Genomic DNA, 22215 nt, shown 5'->3' with positions numbered 1-22215 from the left:
CTTTGGCTGGATCAGACAAGGATTCAAAGTGGGAAGAAAATCCCCAATTCCTCAGAGAGATGTACAAAGAGCAGCCGTTAGCTCCCTGTCAACCAGAGGAGAGGATCATTGCAAGCAGGGGGCATACACACTCTATCAGGGTTTGAGTCAATGGAACTGTGGTCGTTCCTAACATTCAATATCACACAGAACCTACGAAGGAGATCTCACATCTACAACCTGGTAAAGAAAGCTCAGAAACACGCATCCGATGGGAAGTTTCCCATTACCAAAGTAGAGGAACAATAGAAACCATCCTGACTGGAAGCATTCCAACCTTCCAGCCTCTGACTGAACCGGTCCTGCATGGGAGGCAGCAGAGACCCCTGATCGGACCACCAATGTTCTGATAGACTCTACCTCCTGAGCCACAGTCGCCTCAGTCTTAAGCTCTGCAGGCACTCAACTCACATAAAAACACCATAAAAATACCACGAGTCACACACAGGTGTCAGAGGCAGAGCTGTCATCGTGGGAAAGATTGTGTGGATGAAATCAATCTGGTCTGAAACTGTCTCGTCTGACACAGTCAGGTGACATGTCAGCAGCTCTGACATCACAGCCAGCTGATCTACCTGCGTCTCACCTGCTCATGTTCGTGGATGCTGCTGTCCGTCTCCGGGTTGGCCCAGAGGAGATGACTGACAGTGACGGGGGCGACGTCTTCACGATGGTCTCGAGCCTGAAGCAAGAAGACACCGTCAAACCGTCCCTGCCGTTTCACATTTAGATCGATATGTTTATATGGCGATACTGAAACTCTTTGTGTTTAGTGTTTTGGAATCGAGTCACAGAGTCTTCATTCAGTAAGAAGCTGTAATAGAGACGACAACCTGAAGTCATCGACTCATCTGATCCGTACGTGAGTTCGATTCCACGTTCAGTAGCGTAGAAACTCATGTACATCACTAACCATAACCATAACCATAACCATAACCATAACCATAACCATAACCACCATGACTGGCCATTTATAAAGATATCATTCTTCATCCAACACCTTTTCATCCCATGTATTTAAGTGGCTTTAAACTCGTGTACTTCTACTCAAGTTATATTCTGGATGCAGTAATGTGTGCCTCTTTGTGCTGCAGTACTTTATGAGATCATAAAGTCTCAGAAACAAGTCAAATCAGCAGAATCAGAGGAGGCTGTTCAAGACGGAACAAGAAAGCCATGTTGTTCAAACCTTTTAATGATGCTGCTCCTCTTCTCCGTCCTCCTCCTCTTCTCCTCCTTCTCCTCCTCCTCCTCCTCCTTCTTCTGTGGTTTATGTCTTCTTTCCTCCAATCCTTCCCTTCTCCTTCTCAGTCTGAATTCCTTCCAGACAGACGATGAATGGAAAGCAGCAGGCTGACTCACAGTGGGAGAGAACGAGAGGGCGAGAGAGAGAGAGAGAGAGAGAGAGAGAGAGAGAGAGAGAGAGAGAGAGAGCATCTGTTTTCAATCAGTCTTTCTGTGGGTCGCCCTCCCTCTTCTTTCTGTCAGGAAGTGAACCGAGTCCAACACACACACACACACACACACACACACACACACACACACACACAAACACACACACACACAGAGAATTGAAACAGTCTGAACAGATCAAGTTGAACTCCATCCATAGGATGAACCAGCAGTTGTCGGTTACGTTTGGTCAGTAACCGTCTGTTGTTGATTTCTGACGCTGGATTTGAAGACGTGTTCTGGTGGAGACAAAAAAAAAAAACATTGAATTGTAATGGTGAACACAGGAGGTGGCATGGGAGGGTGAGGGAGGGGCCGGCGGCCATTGATGCTATGTAGATCAATAATGCAGTCAGTCCAGGATAGACGTTGGTCTGGAGGAGACGTCAGAGACGAGATGCTGCGGCTGGATCCGACCCCAGAGGCTTCAATTCAAACCCGCTCGGCCAAGACCAAAGGGAGATGGAAGAGGAAGAGGAGAAGAGGAAGAGTTTGTGATGCTTCTGTAGAAAGCAGGAGATTTCGTTGCGTGAAACATTTTGAGCTCCTGGTTTTAAATGTAATGATAAACGTTGACCAGCAGATGGAGCCGCAGGCAACATCGGATGGGTGGATGTTGTTTTTTTCTTCTTCTGAAATGATAAAATCTGAGATTGGCTTCTGTCAAGCAGACTTTATTCATTTGATAAAATGTGACAAACAATAATCACTGTTTGCTGCAGCACAAAGAGGCACACATTACTGCATCCAGAATATAACTTGAGTAGAAGTACACGAGTTTAAACCCCAATTCAAGTTGGTTTCCACTATTTTCACTTCCCCTCAAACGCGCTTTCCTTGCACCTAAAAGTTATTGTGTAAAAGCATGCTCATTAAAAAAGAATCAAAGTCCACACACGCACACACGCACACACACACACATGCAAACACGCACACCCACTCATTCCAACAGCAGATTGTCGTTTCTCTGAGTGAACTGTAAAAAGGTTTGGCGCTAAAACAGCTGATCTCTGTTCTGGAAGCTGATTGGCTCAGATGAAAACCAGTCCAGAACTACTTGAGTCGACTTGAAGAAGACAAGACGCGCACGCACCTGAGCAGCGAGACGCTTCAGGCTCAGGGTAAGCTCTTTGTCTTTAGTGGATTATTTTTTAGAGTGCTCGAAGCGCTGGAATGAGACGGGTGAACATGTGAGCCATAAAAAACATGTAAAACCAGGAACAGGCTGGCGGGACAGGCACCAGGTAAAGGACAGGCACCAGGTGAAGGACAGGCACCAGGTGAAGGACAGGTGGTTCGTCTCTGGGGAGTTGACCACACGGTAGGACGGCGTCTGGGCTTTGTGACATGTGATCTGAAACCAGGTTCTTCTTCTTCACTGTCTTTAAGATGAAGACTTGTGAATCCGGGTCAGGTTGTAGGACAGCGTCTCTTCATTCGTCTCTTCATTCACGTTGTGTCCTTTTTTATTTCTAAACATGGAGGAGTGCGGAGAGAAAACTGAGAGTACTGCTTTTAAGTACAACCCTTAGGACCTTGTCTTTTTATGACGCTCTTATAGTGTGTACTTTGACTCCATACAGAGACAGTACTTTTCCTGTCCATAATACTGTAGTAAAGAACGAGTTTAAAAAGCATTTTTAAGCAGCATTAATAACTTTGCAGATTCAAGACTATTAAAGGTAAAGTTAATACAATGAGCTTCACCAACATTAACACGGACAGTTATTTACGTCTTTATTTACGTACGGACAGTTATTTACGTCTTTGATTCACTTGATGCGTTTTTTATTCTAAAGTTTTTCTTGATTCATTTTTAATGGCTGACTTTTTAAACGTAAACACACTCGGGGGCGGAGCAACGACACCGACGACAACATCGCTACAGCACGAACAACGGGAAAATAGTTTCCGAGTGACGTCAAAAATAATCCCCGGTAGAAATCCTCACAGGGATACCTGAGATGCCCCGTGAAGATACCGGGCATTGCTCTCCCGTGATGTCACCGTGATGACATCATCACGGAGACTCTTTCCTGAAGCTGATGATTTCTTAAATATTTGCTGAACATCGCGTAAATCACTTCAAGTCTTTTGAAAAATACAAAGTTATTTTTGGCGTTTGAAGAGGAAGTGTCCTCGGTGAGTCAGACTTGAAGGACAAGTTTGACGAGTGTCTGTTTGCGATGATTGTTTATAGTCAGGCGTCGCCCGCCTGACTTCTTCTGACGAGTGAAACAAGCTACGGAGATCACAGATCAATGCATGAGGCACACTCATCGATTAAACATTCAGGCGCTCATATCTGTTGCTAGGAGACGGTGATGCCTCCCGATAGATGGATGATGTTTTCCCCTCTCCTCCCTTCCAGATGAATTCTCACCCCCCTCCCATCCCGAAGCCCCGGAATCGCTACAAGCGGGATAGTGTGGCCTCCGTGTCCTCGTTGGAAAGGCGAGTGAAGCTTTAAATCTACGGAGCCAAACAATAAAAAGCTGCAACTAAACCGTACAATCTATGAAAAGAAGTGGCGAGGCCCCGCCTCTAACTGGAACCTTCTTTTTTTTGTCTTCCAGTGAGCTGAGTGATGAAAAAGTGCAACCAGTTCACCCGAATGGAGCTCACCTGAGCTCAGGTAGACGCTCACAGAGCTCATTATGTCTCTCCCGGCTGGTCAGGTGGCTGCGACCAAGCGTCCCCACGCGTCCCCCACGCGTCCCCACGGCTGATAGACGCGGGACGGTTTCACAATACAGAATGCATGCAGTATACTTACGACGGTCCAGGAGTTATGAAATTACAACAACACGGCAGATGATTGCTGAAAGGTTTAAAAATAATAATAATAATTGTCTAAATAACAAAGCATGAAAACCATGAAATAAAGCAGCTAAAGGGCAAAAATCCAGTAGGTGTCATCGCTTTACCCTGGGGGTGCCTAATACACAATGAGACTGGGGACCAACATCACAAGCATAACTGTTTATTTTGTTTGGTTTACTTCTTTATCATCATCATGTAAAAATTGACAGTACAGTACAATTAATAATTTATAATAATTTTTAACCAGAGTGAACATGTGGCGCCGGCATTTTTGCCTCGGCGAAATGACAGAAACACTTCCTGGTGAAGACTCGGTTAGCCGAGGGACACTCCGTCCCGTCATTCCTCTGAGACGGCCTAGTGTCCTGTCCGGGGACCTGCAGCTCGCCCCTCCACACAGTTTTACTGAAACGCGGGTCACGTGACAAAGAAGGAGCGGATCCATATTCAACCACATGTTCTACGACACTGTAGCGCCGGCGAGGGCCGCCATTCTTAACGCTGAGCTCAGCTTTCGCCTCAGACGGAATGAAATCCGGCTTCCTAGAGGGAGTTCTCTCGTGCAAACGCCTTTCAGCGAATCCGATCGTCCTCCTCAGGTCAGGCTCATGCTAGCAGCCTGAAGCCTGGCTGCGGCGCGCCGGTCTATTTTCAGCGGGACTCCGCTGACGCGTCGCAGCTTGTTTGAACAGTCCAACCGGTTTGTTGAGCCGGTTGCCGTCGGTGATTTGGGTGGGACAGCTCAGACGGCGTGTGCTCGCTTTGTTGCTGGAGGAATCCCAGCTGGCTAACAGGCGAGCAGCGGCGGCTGTCGTGTCGCACGCAGCCGGTTTACCGCCAAATCAACGCTGTCTCTGAGCGGTGAGGCTAATTCTGGGGAAGCGCCTTTGTGCATTTAAACTGATTTCCACGGAAGTCAGGAATAAAAGAAGCTTCTTATCAAGTTGTTTGGAAGGTATTCAGTCCAGAATCAGACAACGCGGTCGGACCCGCAGACAGGAAGTGAGGAAGTAGCCCGACAGACGCCTGAAAGGTCACGTCTTAATTCGACTGCCCCTGTTTAAAAACGCTAAAACTGCGACACGGCTGATTGGGTGAGGTTTCTCAGTAGTTCAGGTGGGGGGCTAGCTGGCAATGATGTCATTATGTCTTCATCCTCAGGTCAAAATGCTCCTCCTCCTCCTCCCAGTGGGTCGGACCCCGGCGGCGTCCTCCCGACTCTGGCCGGTATCACCGACAAGATCGCCACCAGCATCCCATCATTAGCTGGATTTGCCAGCACCATTGGTGGCAAATGGCGCACTGCGCCCGACCCCCCCGACCCCCCTGCCCCTACTGCCCCGTCAGCTCCAACTGCCCCCCCAGCCCCAACTGCCCCCCCAGCCCCAGCTGCCCCACCTTCTACAAACAGCATGGCTAACAGCCCATCAGCTCCTGTGCTGAACTTCGCCTCCACCACCGCACCAGCAACAGACGCCAGCACGGGCGCTGTTAGCCTCGATGGCATTGCTAGCTCATTCGCTAACATACCAAGTTTAGCAGGCATTGTTACCGGTGTGGTTCACCCCACCGTCACCCCGACAGCCCCGCCCCCCTCGCTGCAGCTGATTGGAGACACTCCAACAGGTAAAGCCACCAATCGATGCATCGACGTGTTTGAACTGGGAGCAGCACCGGGTTCTAGTTTAGCTTTGATGACCTCATGTTCGTCACATTTCAGCTTTACTGCAGAGTTAGAACCGTCCCTTATCAGATTTAGATGATATTCCTCCAGGCCAAAAAATGCTGTCCTCCAACAAGTTGCATGGCAGTCTGTCGAATAATTTTGTGTAAGAAAGGAACAGAATTTTCCCAAATTTTTATTTCCTGGATCTTAAACCATACTACTATGGAAGGGGCATTTCCCTGCCCTGACATGAGGGTCTCTCTGACTCCCATGTGTAGTCAAATATGGTTATATGGAGGGCTAGTAAATTACATCATGTAAATACTGTCAAAACTATAGCAGGAATATTGTGTAATACTGAATTATATAAGAGAAATTCCTGGCCGATGAGTTTTGTATTGAAATGTGTAACATTTAGACCTTATTATGTTGCCTGGGACCTTTTCTGCTATTAACATTTAAAAAAAGACGTTTATGCATAAAAAGCTCAAATTTGTGTATAAATATATTTGTCCAGATATTGGGATGCTGTCACAGTTTGTGATGTCGACTGTTGACCAGAACTCAGGCATCAAAGTGTCTCCACCAGAGGGCGCTGCTGAGCAAAAAGAGGAAGGTATCGAAGGAGACACAACTGAACCTTGTCTCGTGTGTTTCATCAAGTTCAACTGACTGCAGGCGTGTGTTTTAGTTCCAGTTCCGTGCCCTTCTCCCAACACCATCAAAGAAGAAGCCCCTTTTATTGCCATGCTGGCTAACTGGGGCAGCCAAGAGGAAGTGGACACCGACTCATCCAATGAGGATGAGGCTACAGGAGGCAGCCCAGCCCCCTCCAGTGCCAACGGGCCCACAGAAAGTGGTCCTGCTTCTCCTCCACCTTCAAAGACTAACAAGTATGTATGCAGACCTTTACTACACAAAATGGCACACTATTGCTCACTCTGTTGTTGTGCTTTGCAGTCAGGCAAATAATTCTGTCCGTCTGGTCCCCGCTCGGCCGGCTCCGCCACCGCCTGGAGCTCCCGGCAAGACGGGAAAATCCATGAAGCAGAAGATTCCAAGGTGCCAACACTGAACCGCTGGTTTCCTCAGAAGGCCAGTCTGAACAGGACAGTCTAAGCACAGATAGGCCTCCAGGCAGCTAAAATGCTTCTGCCCTGCAGGGGGGCCACGATCCGAGTGTCCAGGAAGAAGGGCGGCGGCGGGAATCAAACGCCACAGAGTGCCGTGGTACGATCGAGCTGGCTGGATGTCTGGAAAGGCTTCAGGTAACAGTGACACCATCACATTAACAACTGTTAACTGCTTAAGGACGGATGGATGGATGGATGGATAGATGGATGGATGGACGGATGAATGGATGGACGAATGGACGAATGGATGGATGGACGCACAGATTAATTAACATATTTCTCCAACAGATACAATGTTTTGTGGGCAACGCTGGACGGACAGCTGATGGCGCTGTATAAAAAACGAACAGTGAGCCTGTCTGTCTGTCTGTCTGTCTGCCTGTCTTTCTGTCTGCCTGACTGCCTGCCTATCTGCCTGCCTTTCTGTCTGTCTGCCTGTCTTTCTGTCTGCCTGTCTGCCTAACTGGCTGCCTGCCTTTCTTTCTGCCTGCCTGCCTGCCTGCCTGTCTCCCCATTGAAGGCTTTGTTTGCTTGGCTGTGTAGGACCGGTTCAGCGAGGTGCTATTTCATGTCTCCAGTATCACCAACGTGAAGAAACAGGACAAAGGCAGATTCTCCATCTACTTCAAGAAGAAGCATTACGACTTCATGGCTCATAGCGATGGTGAGAACGCCGCTTCCCTCCGTCACCGCCGTCTCCTGGACGCCTGTATTTCGAAAGCGTTTCAGTCAGAATGTGAAATGAACACAAAAAAAACCAGCTCGCCACCGGTACAGATATTGTTTGGGTCAGGGCCAGCGATCAGCAGACGAGTATTAAAATACTGTTGAAGAGGCTCCTGTCACCGCTGACGCTCTGCCCTGCTGCTCTATGATCTCTGGAAACTACCGACTGGAGGGCAATCAGGTCTATTTAATTTGCTACAGCCTCAATTTGATTATAAGAGGACAGTCAGTCTTCCTCTTATATAGTTAGTAAAACAGTTAGTAAAACATGGTCTTGTTCTAAGTTCCAGATTAAACCACAGCGGCTGAGTTTTGAGTGAATTATCAGCAGAAGAGAGCGTTACAATAGGAAAGGAGGCCGGGCAGCAGGTGATTGAGTCTTTGGCTGACGGGGTTCTAGCTGATGGGTCTGTTCCGTCTATTCTCCTCCCTCAGAGGTCCATGAGGGCTGGGTCGAATCTCTCCTGGCCTCTCGAGGCCAGCCTGCTCCCGCTTCTCCTGACCTCCATGGACAAATCACCATCAAGGATACTCGAAGTCGTGCCTACGGAGCGATCTGGGGTCACAACCTCTGGATTTACCCAACCAAGGAAGGCTTTCAGCTGGGCATTGCCTCGTTCTCTGTCCCCCTGAACGTGGCCATGGTCAAGCCTACCGGAAAGCACTCGTTTACCCTCATCACTCCATACAAGACATTCAAGTAAGCCTCTGTTTGTCTTTCTGAATGGCTCACTGTCCTTTACCAAAATGATGCTAAGCGCTAAAGGCATTTCTCTACTTTGTTTTGCATGTCCCTTTTCTTCTGCCCCCCCCCCCCCCTCCCTATGCACAGCCTGTCTGTTGATTCAGCTAAAGATCAGTCCGTCTGGTTGGAGATTCTGTCCCAATCCATTCAAAGTGCACTGTCCTGCAGTCAGGTGGCACAGCGCCTCTTGGAGAACCCCAGCAACAAAGTGTGCGGTGATTGCAGTTCAGCCAATCCTGAGTGGGCATCAGTCAACCTGCTGCTGGTCATCTGTCACGCCTGCGCAGGTACGAGCTAATGGAGGCTAATCCTGCGTTCTCATAATGAATGGAAACCCAGTTTACAGCAAGTCAGCCTTCTAGTCGATTGCATGCTTAATTCTGGCAAAGTTTTCCGCCGGATGCCATTCCTGCAGCAGCCCTCTGCATTTATCTAAAATTATATATTGTACATGCTAAAGTTTAGCACGAATTTCCAAGCTAGCCTAGCTAGTTATTATGGGGCAAATTGAGCCATAGGCTCAACTTCAAAAGGCTGGAGGAACTGCCTGGAGGGGGCGACAGTTTTTATTCCCCTGCAATTTAGACAGTTGGAATATTGAATAGTTCTTTTGATTTCATGGTTAAATTGGTGGTTTGATCTCACAAGTTCAAAACTGTTCAGGGTTACATTGTAAAACCTACATGGTCAACTTACCCCTCACCTGGGGCAAGCTGAGCCTTTCGTTTTTTGAACGGTCGTTACTTTGGGAAGCTTTATCAGAAATGCATCCGGAGAATTTCATTTAATAGGAGACACCCTGAAATGTTTTCATGCTGTCGCTGTGTATTTATTTTCCTTATGTGCAGAGCTACGTAAGTAAAAGGTGGCTCATCTTACCCCACTCACTCCGACATGTGGAATGCTAGTGATCGTAGCAGAATGCTAACAGTGGTGCTTTTCAGGTCAGCACCGAGCTCTGGGCAGCAACCTGTCTAAGGTGCGCAGCATGAAGATGGACAACAAGGTCTGGACGGAGCCGCTCCTGCAGGTAAGAGGAGGGAACAAAGTGCCCATCTGGGAAAGCAGCAAACTCTCCCTCTCACATTACTGTCGCCCCGCCCTTGTCCAGCTGTTCATTAAATACGGCAACTGGCTGGCCAATCAAGTGTGGGCTCCAGCCGTGCCTGCGGTGGAGCAGCTGCATCCGACGTCATCGGACGATGAGAGGTCAAATTACATCCGCAGTAAATACAGCAAAGGGCGCTATAGGCGCGTCCACCCGCTGGCTTCCTCGCCGTCTCATATGTATCAGGTCAGTCGACGTTACACGCACAGTTATTTCCCCAGACGCCATTTATGTGAATTAAATAAAAGACTCATCAGGAACCAAACGGTAGAAATCGCATGTATGTGCATAGAAGATCCATTTCGTCCTGTGATCAATGTATCAATATTGGCAGTGAAGTACCAACACGTGCACACAAGTATTAACCACTATCTAGTCATTAAGTTACACACATTTCATTCATCTTCTGGACTGCTTTGTGCGTTACCGGGTTGCACTGGAGCCTATCCCAGCAGCCAAAGGGCGAGAGGCGGGATTACACCCTGGACAAGTCGCCAAGTCGTCACAGGGCCACACACAGACTGACAATCATTCACACACACACTCACACCTATGGACAATTTAATCTAACCAGTTCACATAATTTGCGTGTTTTTGGTGGCGGGGGGGGATTCGAACCTGTGACCTTTTTGCTGTGAGGCAACAGCGCCAACCACTGCGCCGTCCCTTTGATACTTCTGTCTATGAAAAAAAAAAAAGTTTGTATATCTATTTATGTCTTAGTTTATATTGCAAAAGTTATATTTTTAGAATTTATAAATATTTCAGAGAATTTAATTATGTAATAATTTCAATTAAAAACTAAAATAAATTATCATAAAAGTATTCTGTGTTCTGACAGCAATGTGTGGCGATGTGTGATGTCTGTTGTGTGATGCGTGTTGTTGTGTAATGTCTGTTGTGTGATGTCTGTTGTTGTGTGATGCGTGTTGTTGTGTAATGTCTGTTGTTGTGTGATGCGTGATGTTGTGTGATGCATGTTGTTGTGTGATGCGTGATGTTGTGTGATGCATGTTGTTGTGTGATGCGTGATGTTGTGTGATGCGTGTTGTTGTGTGATGCGTGTTGTTGTGTAATGCGTGATGTGTGTGTCTTTCAGAGGCTGCATCAGGTGGTTTGTGGAGAAGACATAGAAGAAACGATGTCTCTGATCTGCTCAGGAGCAAAGGTCTGATGATGTCACTCTTTCTCATTTAGATCCTTCATGCACTCAAATCTTTCTTGATGAGTCACATCTCAGTAGCCAATCAGGATGCGAGTTCTAATCTCAGTGATTTGCTGGTCATGGCAAATAAAAAGCTGTGAGTGATTATCCATAAACAGTGCAGACCTGAAAGGGGCGTGGCCAAACATACGCAATTATTCTAACACTTACCATAACATGTGTGGATGTTGTGGCCTAAATAATTGCTTTTGTCCTTCATGTTTGTTTTATTTATTTTCTTTCCCAAAATTCCAAGGGCTTGTCTTTTAACTCATTGAGTGCCCCTGTTTTTGCTCATTTTTCCCGATTCTCCAAGCCCCACAGAATATTCTTTGCTATGACAATGCAAACACAGTGTCAGTGTTGGCAGTGAATGAGTTAATAAAAACATCTTTAGACGTGAATGGCATTAAATGAGTGAGTACAGGAGGTATGATAAGTCCGTATTTTAAGTCTGACCTTGTATTGTCTGTTAAAAGAAGACAGCGTTCTTTTCTTGGAGGTCGTAGACTCCTCTTCTTCCTCCTCTTCCTCCTCAATTACCCTTTTCCCTTTTGCAAAGTAGGTCTCCGAAGACATTTGCGTTGTACTGTACTCATCTTCGCTAGTTTAGACTCTAATAATCAATATAACGGAAATTATATAAATGATCTATTCTTTCTGTGCGGGCATGGGTAACAAATACCTCAGGGACCGGTACCGGTACCGGGCCGCAGCCTGGTGGTTGGGGACCCGTGGTCTCACAGACATGTTTGATGTGAAGCGTGTGTCAAAGCAGGTAAATCACAGGTGTACTTAACGGCGGTAATGAGGTGTGCATTATCGCTGAGTTTGCTGCATCTGAACGGTGATACCTGTGTGCAGGTGACTCAGACGGACCCTCAGAGCCTCTCCCCCGTCCTGCTGGCTGAGACGGCGGGTCAGGCGTTGCAGATCGAGCTGCTCAGACTCAATGAATACACAGGTAGCGCATGGGTAACCAGTGTTGGGAAAGTAACTAAAGTAACTAGTAACTTAAAGTAATATATTACTGCTCTTGAGTAACTTGCCCAACACTGTGGGTAACACACACACACAGGTGACACAGAAGTAGTGCAGGTGCACTGCTCATTAAGTTACTGGGTTTTTTTTATGCTTTTTATTCAGAGGTCCCGCCTTATCAGCCACAATCAGCCAATAGGAGATCTGATGCTGCCCCTTCAGGTAGGATCAGTGACGAATTTATAACAAACTAACAAATATTGAAAAACACTACAATTATTAAAACAAATAAAAAATTACAAAGGAATTAAGTTTGATTCTCCTATTTTTTTTAATTATTTGTAGAATTTTTGCGTGTTTTCATTTTCTTTGTGTGTGTGCGTGTGTGTGTGTGTGCCTGTGTGTGCGCGCGCACGCGTAGATGAGGAGGAAGAGGAGCTTCATGGTAAACTCGAAGACGACCGTTTTCTCTTCTCATTGGAAAACAACTCGGCAGCATGTGACGTTCTTGATTTGCGAGAAGTTCTGTCTGTCTTCCTCAAAGACGGGTGAATGCTACTGATACTGCTAATACTTGTGATAATATCTTTCAATTGCTAATTTAAAAAATATATATGGTTGTGTAATCACTTACAATTCAACGACATACGGACTAGGCAGTTATTTTAAATGCATTTAGTTTTTCGACACTTCCTGTCAATGCGGTTTTCCATTTTCAGACTAGATCATGAGTTTGAGATGGTGACACTGAACGATCAGCTGAGCTGCGCTGCTGACAGCCAGGAAGCCCTGCTGAGTCACATGGTTCATATATTGAAGGTTTGTATTTGGTGTCTGTGTGGGAGGACCAGTTTAGGGTTAGTGCGTGTAGTTATTACTATAACCTCAGCGCTAGTAATGAAAGTTATCAGCTTGACCGGAGTTTTATAAATCCGTGTAACCTGAGGTTTACCCTTCAGTATAATGACAGTTCTTGTCATGAATGTAACCTGATATCGTAAAATATTTCCAGGTTATTCTCCCTGGCGGCGTGTCTTACGCTGAGGTGGGAGGGGCCTCTGCTGTCAGTAAAGTGTGCGTTGTGGAAGTGGGTGGAACCTCCAGTCAATCGGATGCCTGGTTGCTCCTGTGGGACGATGGGCTCAGTGCTCATCCCGTGAACAAATGCGCTGAACAGCCCTTGAAGATGGAACTGAGCATGCTCAGTCACAACGGTGACACAAACCTTTACTGTATTCTTCACTGTGAAATTATTTGAATATTTAATTATTTACTATATTATACTGTATATTCCTCCAACAACTCATGTCCTTCTATGACAAGAAGGCAATTTCCGAGTGCAGTGCTTGCACACAAGTAGTGCAGGTGCTTAGTGCAGCTTCCAGTCTGAGCTTCTGATGCTTACTTGAGGAAGCAAAAGGAAGCATTGGCTTTTAAATAATGAAAAACCTGGATTCAAAAATATCCTGTTTAGAAATGTATATAATCTGAAATACTGGCCACATCCTTCTCATGGACTCCTGTCCTACAACTGTCCATTCTGATTGTCTCTGGTTTGGTTTTAGCACATCAGCAATGCAGATTAGGCTTGTTTCTATGCAGATGACATCCATGTCTCTACACCTGTTGAGAAAAAATATCTGTGCCTTATTTTTGTATAGATGATAATATAGAAACTATTATTGTACATCTATTATATCTTTATCTGTGTGCATTGCAAATTCCCAGTTCAGGTGGTTTTAAAATGGTTTAAATGAACAAACTGGTAACAAAAATAGAAAACTGAAGGTTAAACGTGAGTGAATTGATTTGCTTTTAAATCGTATTGAATCTGGTTTTGTTTTCTTTGTTTAGAGATGGATCCATCTAAAAACATCATCACCATTGTGACCGCAAACAGGTGTGCAACACACATACACACATTTGCATTGATGAGGGACATGAAATGTGTAATAAAACAGTATAATTTCACAAAACAAATGCAGCCTTGCATCAATAAATAAAATAATATAAAAATGTATGCAGAAAGCAAATTTAGCAACTTGCACATTTATTGTAAATGTTGTTAGACAAACGAACGGATCGAAGGTTATAGGTCTGTGTCCAGTGTGTTTCCACCGAGTTTACCGAAAGTTTGTTGGTTGTTTCTTTAAAATGTTAAACCTTCTCAGATTTGTGTTAATTGTTGTTAATGACTACTACCGTACTTTCGGCTTGTCCCCTGAGGGGCTGCCACCGCAAATCAACCTTCTCCACTTCACCCTGTCCTTTGCATCGTCCTCCCCAACACCAGCCACTCTCATGTCCTCCCTCACTGCGTCCATGTCTCTTCTCCTGGGTTGTCCTCTAGTCCTGTTCCCTGCAGTTCCATCCTCAGCATCCTTCTACCGATATAGTCCCCGTCTCTCCTCTGGACATGTCCAAACCATCGAAGTCTGTTCTCTCTGACATTGTCTCCAAAACGTCTAACCTTCACTGTCCCTCTTATTGTCTCATTTCTAATCCTGTCCAACCTGGTCACTCCCAAGGAGAACCTCAGCATCTTAATCGCCTCCACTTCTATCTCCTCCTCCTGTCTTTTCCTCAGAGCCACTGTCTCTAAGATTCAAGTTTCAAGATACTTTATTATCATTATGCGAACATAATAAAATCGTGTGAAGGCCCACGGCTTAAGGCACACATCATAACATAATCAAATCAAAAACTAAATTCTCTCTCTTAAGAAACAATATATATACACACAGAGAGAGTGAGAATCACATCACAGGCAATGGTGCAAAATAGCAACAGCAGCAACAGGGCCGGCATAAAGTGTCCCAGATCGCTACAAGGGAACGGCTGCTTTCACAGCCCGGGGGAAGAAGCTGTTCCTGAGCCTCGTAGTGCTGCTTCTTATTGTCCTGAACCGCCTCCCTGATGGAAGCGGGACAAACAGTCTGTGGCCCGGGTGGGTGGGGTCTGTGGCGATGCGTCTGGCCCTCCTCTGGACTCTGGAGGTGTAAACAGAGTCCAAATCAGGCAGACGGTGACCCACAATCCCCTGAGCTGTCCTCACCACCCGGGATAGGTCCTTCCTGTCCTGCGCCGTGCAGCTTCCGTACCACACGGTCGCACTGAGACACAGGATGCTCTCTATCGTGGCCCGGTAAAAGTTTGCAAGCAGCACAGAGGAGAGTCCAGCCCGCTTCAGCTTCCTGAGGAAGAAGAGCCGTTGCTGGGCCTTCTTCACCAGGTGTCTGGTGTTGAGTGTCCAGGAGAGGTCAGAGGAGATGTGGATGCCCAGGAATTTAATGTTCTCTTTAATGTTTTCTAAGCCGTCCATCATGGCTGTCCTCACCACTGTCTTGTAGACCTGTCCTTTCGTCCTATCACAGAGCACACCTGATACTTTCCTCCCCCCGTTCCAGCCTGCCTGCACACAATTCTTCACCTCCTTTCCACATTCTCTCCATCACTCTGCTCTGTTGAGCCGAGGTACCTGAAGTCCTCTCCCTTCTATTCCTTGTAGACTCACTGTCCCCCCTGGGACCTTCTCATCTACACACATGTACTCTGTTCTACTCCTGCTCACCTTCATTCCTCTTTTCTAGAGCAGACCTCCACTGCTCTAGATTCTCCTCTACCTGCTCTCACTGCAGATCACAATGTCATCTGCAAACATCATATTCCAAGGAGCTTCCTGTCTCACCTCATCTGTTAGTCTATCCATCAGCATGGCAAACAAAAAAGGGTTCAGAGCTGATCCCTGATGGAATCCCACCTCTACACTACTCTGCCCTGTCACATAAGCAAAGTGTTGTTAATCACTACTGTACTTTAATTTAAATGACTTAATAATTCAACATAACATTTATTAATTACAAGGAAAACTGTATCAGCTGTAGTTTTATTGCTTTTATATGTCCTGATTTTTCATTGGTTGAGTTCACCCCAGGTACGTTTAATATCCCCTGATATTTCTTCTTTATTTGTCTCACCAGAACTTTATCGTTCCGTTTCGAGGAGCAGCATAGCTGTCGCTCGTGGTTCAACCACCTCCAGGCAGCGTTGTACAATCAGAGCACAACTCCACAGCATCCTCCTGCAGCCAGTCCCAGCTCAGCCCGCCAGTCGCTGTACCCTGTGATGGATTTGAGGTCGAGCGGTTCAGTTCCACCAGCCATCGAACGTTGCATCTCACACATCACCACATACGGTTAGTTTACATTCGTGCAGTTACAGATACGGTCACTAAGAAGATCAAACAAGGAGGAGTCGTGTCTGTCTGTCAGGTCTGAAGGTGGATGGCGTGTATCGGCGCTGTGGCATCACTGGCAAGGTCAATCGATTGGTGGAGACTCTGATGACATCACCCAAATCCGCCCCTCTAGAGCGTGACGAGCAGGGCGTGTTAAACGCCGCCTCTGCTCTCAAACAATATGTCCGCCAGCAAGAGAGTTTGATCCCCGACAGAGAGCGACAGCAGTGGGTGCACGCCACCGGTTAGTGCAGATACATGTTGTACAAGTACATCCAATACTATCATTCGAAGTTCAAATACCTGCTGCAAAAAAATCTGAAGGAGTAACAGCAGGATTTGGTGTAAAATTGCAGTTCATGCCATTCTAATGTCGCATTTTCTTTCTCAGTGGTTTCAGATGAACGATTTCGCTTCTCAGCCTATCGACAGTTGCTAAGGCAACTTCCTGCTGACAACCGAGCAACGCTGAACGCTCTATTTGGACACTTCTACATGTAAACACATTCGCAAACACCCATACGCATCGTATTGCACATGAAGTATTGTTAGTAGGAGTCACTGAGCTGATATTAAATACTAGTTTTGGTTACCTTTAGTTCTGTAATCATCCAATCAAACTGTGCTTCCTACGCAGGATCCAGGTTTTCTCTCAGGTGAACAGGATGTCGGCTCAAAATCTGGCTCTGGTTCTGGTGCCAACTCTGTTTCAGACTATGAATCAGGATCTGCTGAGGCTCACCAGAGAGTTCATCATCCATCACACGCTGCTGTTTCTGGTAAAGTACAGGTTATTCACCTAAAACACACCTGAAGCTCGCCTGTTACAGTCTTAGACATTTTCCTCTCATCTTTACGTGTTATTCATTAATTGATTGATTGATTGATTTAAATCAGCATGAATGACTAAAGGTCTGTTGGGTTTCTGTGCAGACACCTGGGGTAGAGGAGAGAGAGGAGGAAGGACAGAGCACTGCCCTCTGAAGAAGACATTTGGACTGAGTTTATATTTCCAGAAGCTAAATTGAGTTTGATTAAGTTTACTAATCAATCTTTGGGGGTGGGGAGACCAGTTGGGCTCATGATCACACCGTTGATGATCGTTGTTCTTCACAATGAAATATTTTTACTGAAAGTAAAGATCATTTACATTAAGTACCGGAATGATTGTTTTAAGAATGAGTTATTTCCCTTATGAATGTAAAATGTAAAAATAAATACAATTTAAAAACTGGAATTTTCTGTCATTTATTATCAGTTTAATGTCAGATATACATTTTCTCATCTGGATAATTAGGTTTTTCTATTTCAAGTATGAACTAAAGCAGAAAACATCCCTACAGAAGCCTAGTTCACTATAGGCTGGGCTCAGTGATTGATTTCTGATCTGATCCCAGATAACACACTAATCAATGAAAATGTTGGACAAAGATTAATATCATTGAACTGATGCTTAGAATTACAACATGCACTTTTACAGCTGGATAGACAGAGTGTTCACAAAAGCAAGCAATATCGGGAAAAGACTGTCTCTGAGCATGAGACTGTGCAGAGCTAGTGTCTCTACCTCTGTAACCAGACCGAGCACTAGAGGGCGCCCATCCAGGATGGGCGCCCCCCCCCCCCCCCCCGAACAGACAACTACTCCACTGGCTGTTTATAATGGTGCTTTTTACTCTGACATACTTCTCTGCCACTTCCTCATGCAGTACCACAGTTCCTCTCTGGGCACCCTGTCCTAGGCTTTCTCTAGAATCTACAAAGACACAATGCAGCTCCTTCTGACCTTCCCGGTACTTCTCCATTGCTAGCCTCAATGCTAACATTGTGTCTGTGGTGTCTTTGCCACTTTTTGCCTCCCTCCGCTCTTGTAGGTCGCCCTATGTTCTAGTCTCTTCTGAAAATAAGTGTTAACTAATGCTATTTCCATCCTTTTGGCAAAGTCCACCACCACCTGTCCTTCTCGGTTCCTGTCCTGAACCATTCTGTAAAGCCTACAGTAAATACAGAAATGCAGCTTCAGGAGCACGGATCCATCTGCACATCATCCACTGCATGAAGAATGCTTTGTTCATGGTTTATTGTTTGTAGTGGAGACTTGGGCACTTTTATTTGTCAGATGGTTGTTTTCAAATGGTCTTTTTATCACTTTCAATTATAGAGATTTTATTTGTATAAAAAACAAATCATTGGGACATTACTTTGACTTACGCCAAGAGACTTGAGACTTGACTTGGACTTGGATTTTCTACATCTCTGGTAGACGCTGATGAATGTCGTCCCTAATAGATTTGAGTTTGTTAACGAAGAAGTTCATGAAATCATCACAATTGAGAACTGGGGGAAACCAGTCCTTCTACCTCTGTAACAAGTCTATCTGGTTCTGTAACTAGTCCCTCTACCTCTGTCACTAGTCTATCTGGCTCTGTAACTAGTCCCTCTACCTCTGTAACTAGTCCATCTGCCTCTATAACTAGTCTCTTTGCCTCTGTAACTAGTCTATCTACCTCTGTAACTAGGCTATCTGGCTCTGTAACTAGGCTATCTGGCTCTGTAACTAGTCCATCTGCCTCTATAACTAGTCCCGCGACATCTGCAAATAGTCTCCAGAGTCCTTAAATCAATAATTGGGTCATTCATTCTTTAGAGGAGAAATAAAAACTGATAAAAGCACAACTGGTGAAACGCACAACCAAAGTAAGCTAAGCTGTTATCCAGATAAGGCACATTGCAATTAAAACTGTGATTGGTTGTCCTCTCCTTCTGCAGGTGTCTTTGTTATTGATGTTGCCATGGAAACAGCTGGATAACAGGGAACTGTGGAGAGCAAAAAAAAGAATTTTTTCAGCAATTGGAAGCATCTGCAAGTGTGTGTGTGTGTGTGTGTGTGTGTGTGTGTGTGTGTTACCATAATGAGGCTCGTCTTCTCTTTCCAGCTTCTCCTCTTCTTTCCTCTTGTTGCTATGGTAATTGTGCATCACCTCATACATGTTTTCCCGTACTGGTCCTGAGGGAGGAGGGCAAACTACTAATCCACCTTGACAACAACTTCAAATCTACTTCTAGTTTAGAGGAACCAGGTTTTTTAATGTCAGATCATATTTGCTGTACCTGTGGCTGCCGTCGTCCTTTGACTCCTCTTCCTCACAATGAATAAGATCGCGATGAAGAGCAGCAGCAGGAGGACGCAAACTATCGACGCAGGCACCACTGCAGCGTTTCTGCTGTTGTTGCTCACATCTGATAAACAGACACAAATATTGCAGTTGACCAGCAATCTTCTGTCTCCCAAAAACGTCAATGTGGAACTGAAACGTGTTTACAACACAACAACACATGATGACACGAGTAGAACTGTATGTAAGTAAGTACGCTGGCAGGGTTTACGTCTTCCTCGTCTCCCTCGGTCCTGGACTCACCGTCCACCTTCAGCAGGAATAGCTTCACCTTCACTCGGCTCCCGCTTTGGTCAAACACCTGCAGCTTGTATTTCCCAGAGTCTGCCGTCTGAACGCGGCTGAACCTCAGCGAGCCGTTCCTCAGCAGCTCGCACCGTCCGTGGTGACACGTCCTCACGCCGCTCACCAGCGAGACCATCAGCTGGGGGTGGGTCCACCTGGTGTCATTTATGTGCTCCAGCTCTGCCTCCTGCAGCTCTCAGCTCAACAGGACGGCGTCACCGTTGTGCGCCATGACAATTTCCACCGACGCTGCTGAGGTCAAAGGTCACAGGGAAGCAGATCAGCTCGTTCGTCCCAAGACTGGAGTCAATCAAGCCTAAACCGATTTGCAATTTCAGCCACAGACAGACGAACACCTCAAAGATGCATTTTGGGGACCTTAGGGCCAGATGTAGAGTTAACAATCGGCACATCATGGCGTCCGGCGTAAAACCTTGCCAGAATTAAGCATGCAATCGACCAGAAGGTTGATTTGCTGTGGCGAAGAGGAAGAAGAGACACATAATATTGTCCCACCGGGAATCATTTGTTATCAATAGATAACAATAATACGAATAATGATCTCTATTTTCCACCTAAAAATGTAAATCTTAATTTCATCAAAAACAGTGCTTGTGAAAAAACAAACATCAGAAAAAGACACAGAAACTTAAAGCTCGCAGACTCTGACCGTCGCTCTTCATCGTCATCATCAGAATTGACAAGCAGGCCGGGACCAGCATGGCTCTGCCTTCCTCAGCTGTCCAGCCCTGCCCAGAGGAAGCATTCATTTTCAGTGGTGTGTGTGTGTGTGTGTGTGTGTGTGTGTGTGTGTGTTTGTGTGCATGTGATTATCGGGTTTAGACCACTGAGCTGTTTTCTAGCAGTCTAACTGTTCTCATCGTTAATATTCAACATTATTAAAACATTATTAACATTATTACATGTTTATAACCTGAAATAAAGTCCAGAAATAAGCAGAGGTTTCATCTGTTACAGGAATTCGTAGTGTGAATAATTTTTTATGCATGATCCCGAACACTTTGGGGTTTCTTTGTGCTAAAGAAGACCGAGCAGAGCCCAGGAGGCGACCTAGCGCTTCTTCATCCACCATATAAAACGACCAAACAGGTATGTAATAATACACACCGTATGTAATAAGGTGTGTACATGATGGGAAGCTGCAGAGAGAGTTTGATCCTACCTGTCTGTGTTGCTGCTGTTGGTCTGAAGCGGGAAACAAGAGCAGAAACTTACGGAAGCTCCTCAGACCACATTGCGTTTCACTCGTTTCGCATCAGTTTTAGGAAACCCACGAAGAAAATACTTCAGTCTGCATGGAGTTTTATTAAAGAGGAAATAAGATCACAAGTCATTCGGAATTACAAGAAAGTTTGGAAAGCAAAATAATAATAAAAATGTATTGAGATGATTTCTCATTATTATATATGACCTGGATCCAGCTGGTTCATCTCAGTCTTCATCCTTTCTGACTGCAGATCAGCGTTTTCTCCAGTAGGTGGAGATAAATCCATTTTCCTGATCCCCTCTGTCAGAGAAAAGTATGGATGGATGTTTTTACCTCCTTTATGAGTCCACTTTATATCTTTTACATTGACAAGAACCAAGTCGAGAGTTGGTTTCAGTTCCTGAGAATAATAGTGGAAATGGGAGTGCAGGAAAACTGCTGCTACTACTACTACTAGTACTACTACTACTACTACTACTACTACTACTACTGTACTTTCGGCTTGTCCCGTGAGGGGTCGCCACAGCTACCCAACGTTGTCCACTTCACCCTGTCCTTTGCGTCGTCCTCCCCAACACCAGCCACTCTCATGTCCTCCCTCACTACGTCCATGTATCTTCTCCTGGGTCGTCCTCTAGTCCTGTTCCCTGTTCCATCCTCAGCATCCTTCTACCGATATAGTCCCTGTCTCTCCTCTGGACATGTCCAAACCATCAAAGTCTAAATTCTCATCTACCTGCTTCCTGCTCTCACTGCAGATCACAATGGCATCTGCAAACATCATATTCCAAGGAGCTTCCTGTCTCACCTCATCTGTTAGTCTATCCATCGCCATGGCAAACAGAAAGGGGCCCAGAGCTGATCCCTGGTGCATCCCACCTCCACACTAAACTCCCGTTACTCCTACTGCACACTTCACTGCTGTCATACATGCAGTACCACAGTTCCTCTCTGGGCACCCTGTCCTAGGCTTTCTCTTGATCTACAAAGACACAATGCAGCTCCTTCTGACCTTCCCGGTACTTCTCCATTGCTAGCCTCAACTCTAACATTGTGTCTGTGGTGTCTTTGCCACTTTTTGCCTCCCTCCACTCTTGTAGGTCGCCCTATGTTCTAGTCTCTTCTGAAAATAAGTATTAACTACTTCCATTTGCATCCTTTTGACAAAGTCCACCACCACCTGTCCTTCTCGGTTCCTGTCCTGAACCATTCTGTAAAGCCTACAGTAAAAATCCAGGCTGATTCATAAACCAAAGACCTTATTATGTTATAAACATTTTAATAGCTACGTGCCTCCAGCTGTGCTCGGCTATAATACAGCATTTGTATGTAAACACAGGAGTCCTGGAGGAAAACTCCCACACAGTCTGCAGAAGCATCAGAGCCTTTACTGCCGACGCGAGAGCAGGAAG

At 45.8% G+C, this 22215-nt stretch overlaps 1 protein-coding gene across 1 annotated transcript; it reads left to right on the top strand.

The window, feature by feature from the left end:
• The first annotated feature begins 2704 nt into the window (after positions 1–2704).
• LOC137900721 (arf-GAP with Rho-GAP domain, ANK repeat and PH domain-containing protein 1) lies at positions 2705–17345 on the top strand. Its single transcript, XM_068744852.1, has 26 exons — positions 2705–2812; positions 3863–3945; positions 4068–4126; positions 5476–5940; positions 6498–6596; positions 6678–6873; positions 6941–7042; positions 7144–7248; positions 7402–7462; positions 7657–7777; positions 8275–8539; positions 8672–8871; positions 9529–9614; positions 9696–9878; positions 10792–10860; positions 11761–11860; positions 12043–12099; positions 12299–12425; positions 12597–12696; positions 12890–13091; positions 13732–13777; positions 15858–16072; positions 16149–16358; positions 16506–16611; positions 16752–16893; positions 17048–17345. The coding sequence occupies exons 2-26, from the start codon at positions 3863–3865 to the stop codon at positions 17096–17098; spliced, it is 3450 nt and encodes a 1149-aa protein (XP_068600953.1). The 5' UTR covers positions 2705–2812; the 3' UTR covers positions 17099–17345.
• The last annotated feature ends 4870 nt before the right edge of the window (positions 17346–22215 follow it).

This window comes from Brachionichthys hirsutus, chromosome 10, assembly GCF_040956055.1.
Source record: "Brachionichthys hirsutus isolate HB-005 chromosome 10, CSIRO-AGI_Bhir_v1, whole genome shotgun sequence".
NCBI lineage: Eukaryota > Metazoa > Chordata > Actinopteri > Lophiiformes > Brachionichthyidae > Brachionichthys > Brachionichthys hirsutus.
The sequence above is the reverse complement of the archived record's forward strand: the minus strand, read 5'-3'. Positions and strand labels throughout refer to the sequence as shown.

Bases quoted from the DNA above. Each gene is read 5' to 3' on its own strand.
- LOC137900721 (XM_068744852.1), top strand. From the start codon at position 3,863: ATGAATTCTCACCCCCCTCCCATCCCGAAGCCCCGGAATCGCTACAAG. The intron at 7,778-8,274 runs GTGAGAACGCCG...CTCCTCCCTCAG, and splicing joins CTTCATGGCTCATAGCGATG to AGGTCCATGAGGGCTGGGTC. The intron at 11,861-12,042 runs GTAGCGCATGGG...CTTTTTATTCAG, and splicing joins CAGACTCAATGAATACACAG to AGGTCCCGCCTTATCAGCCA.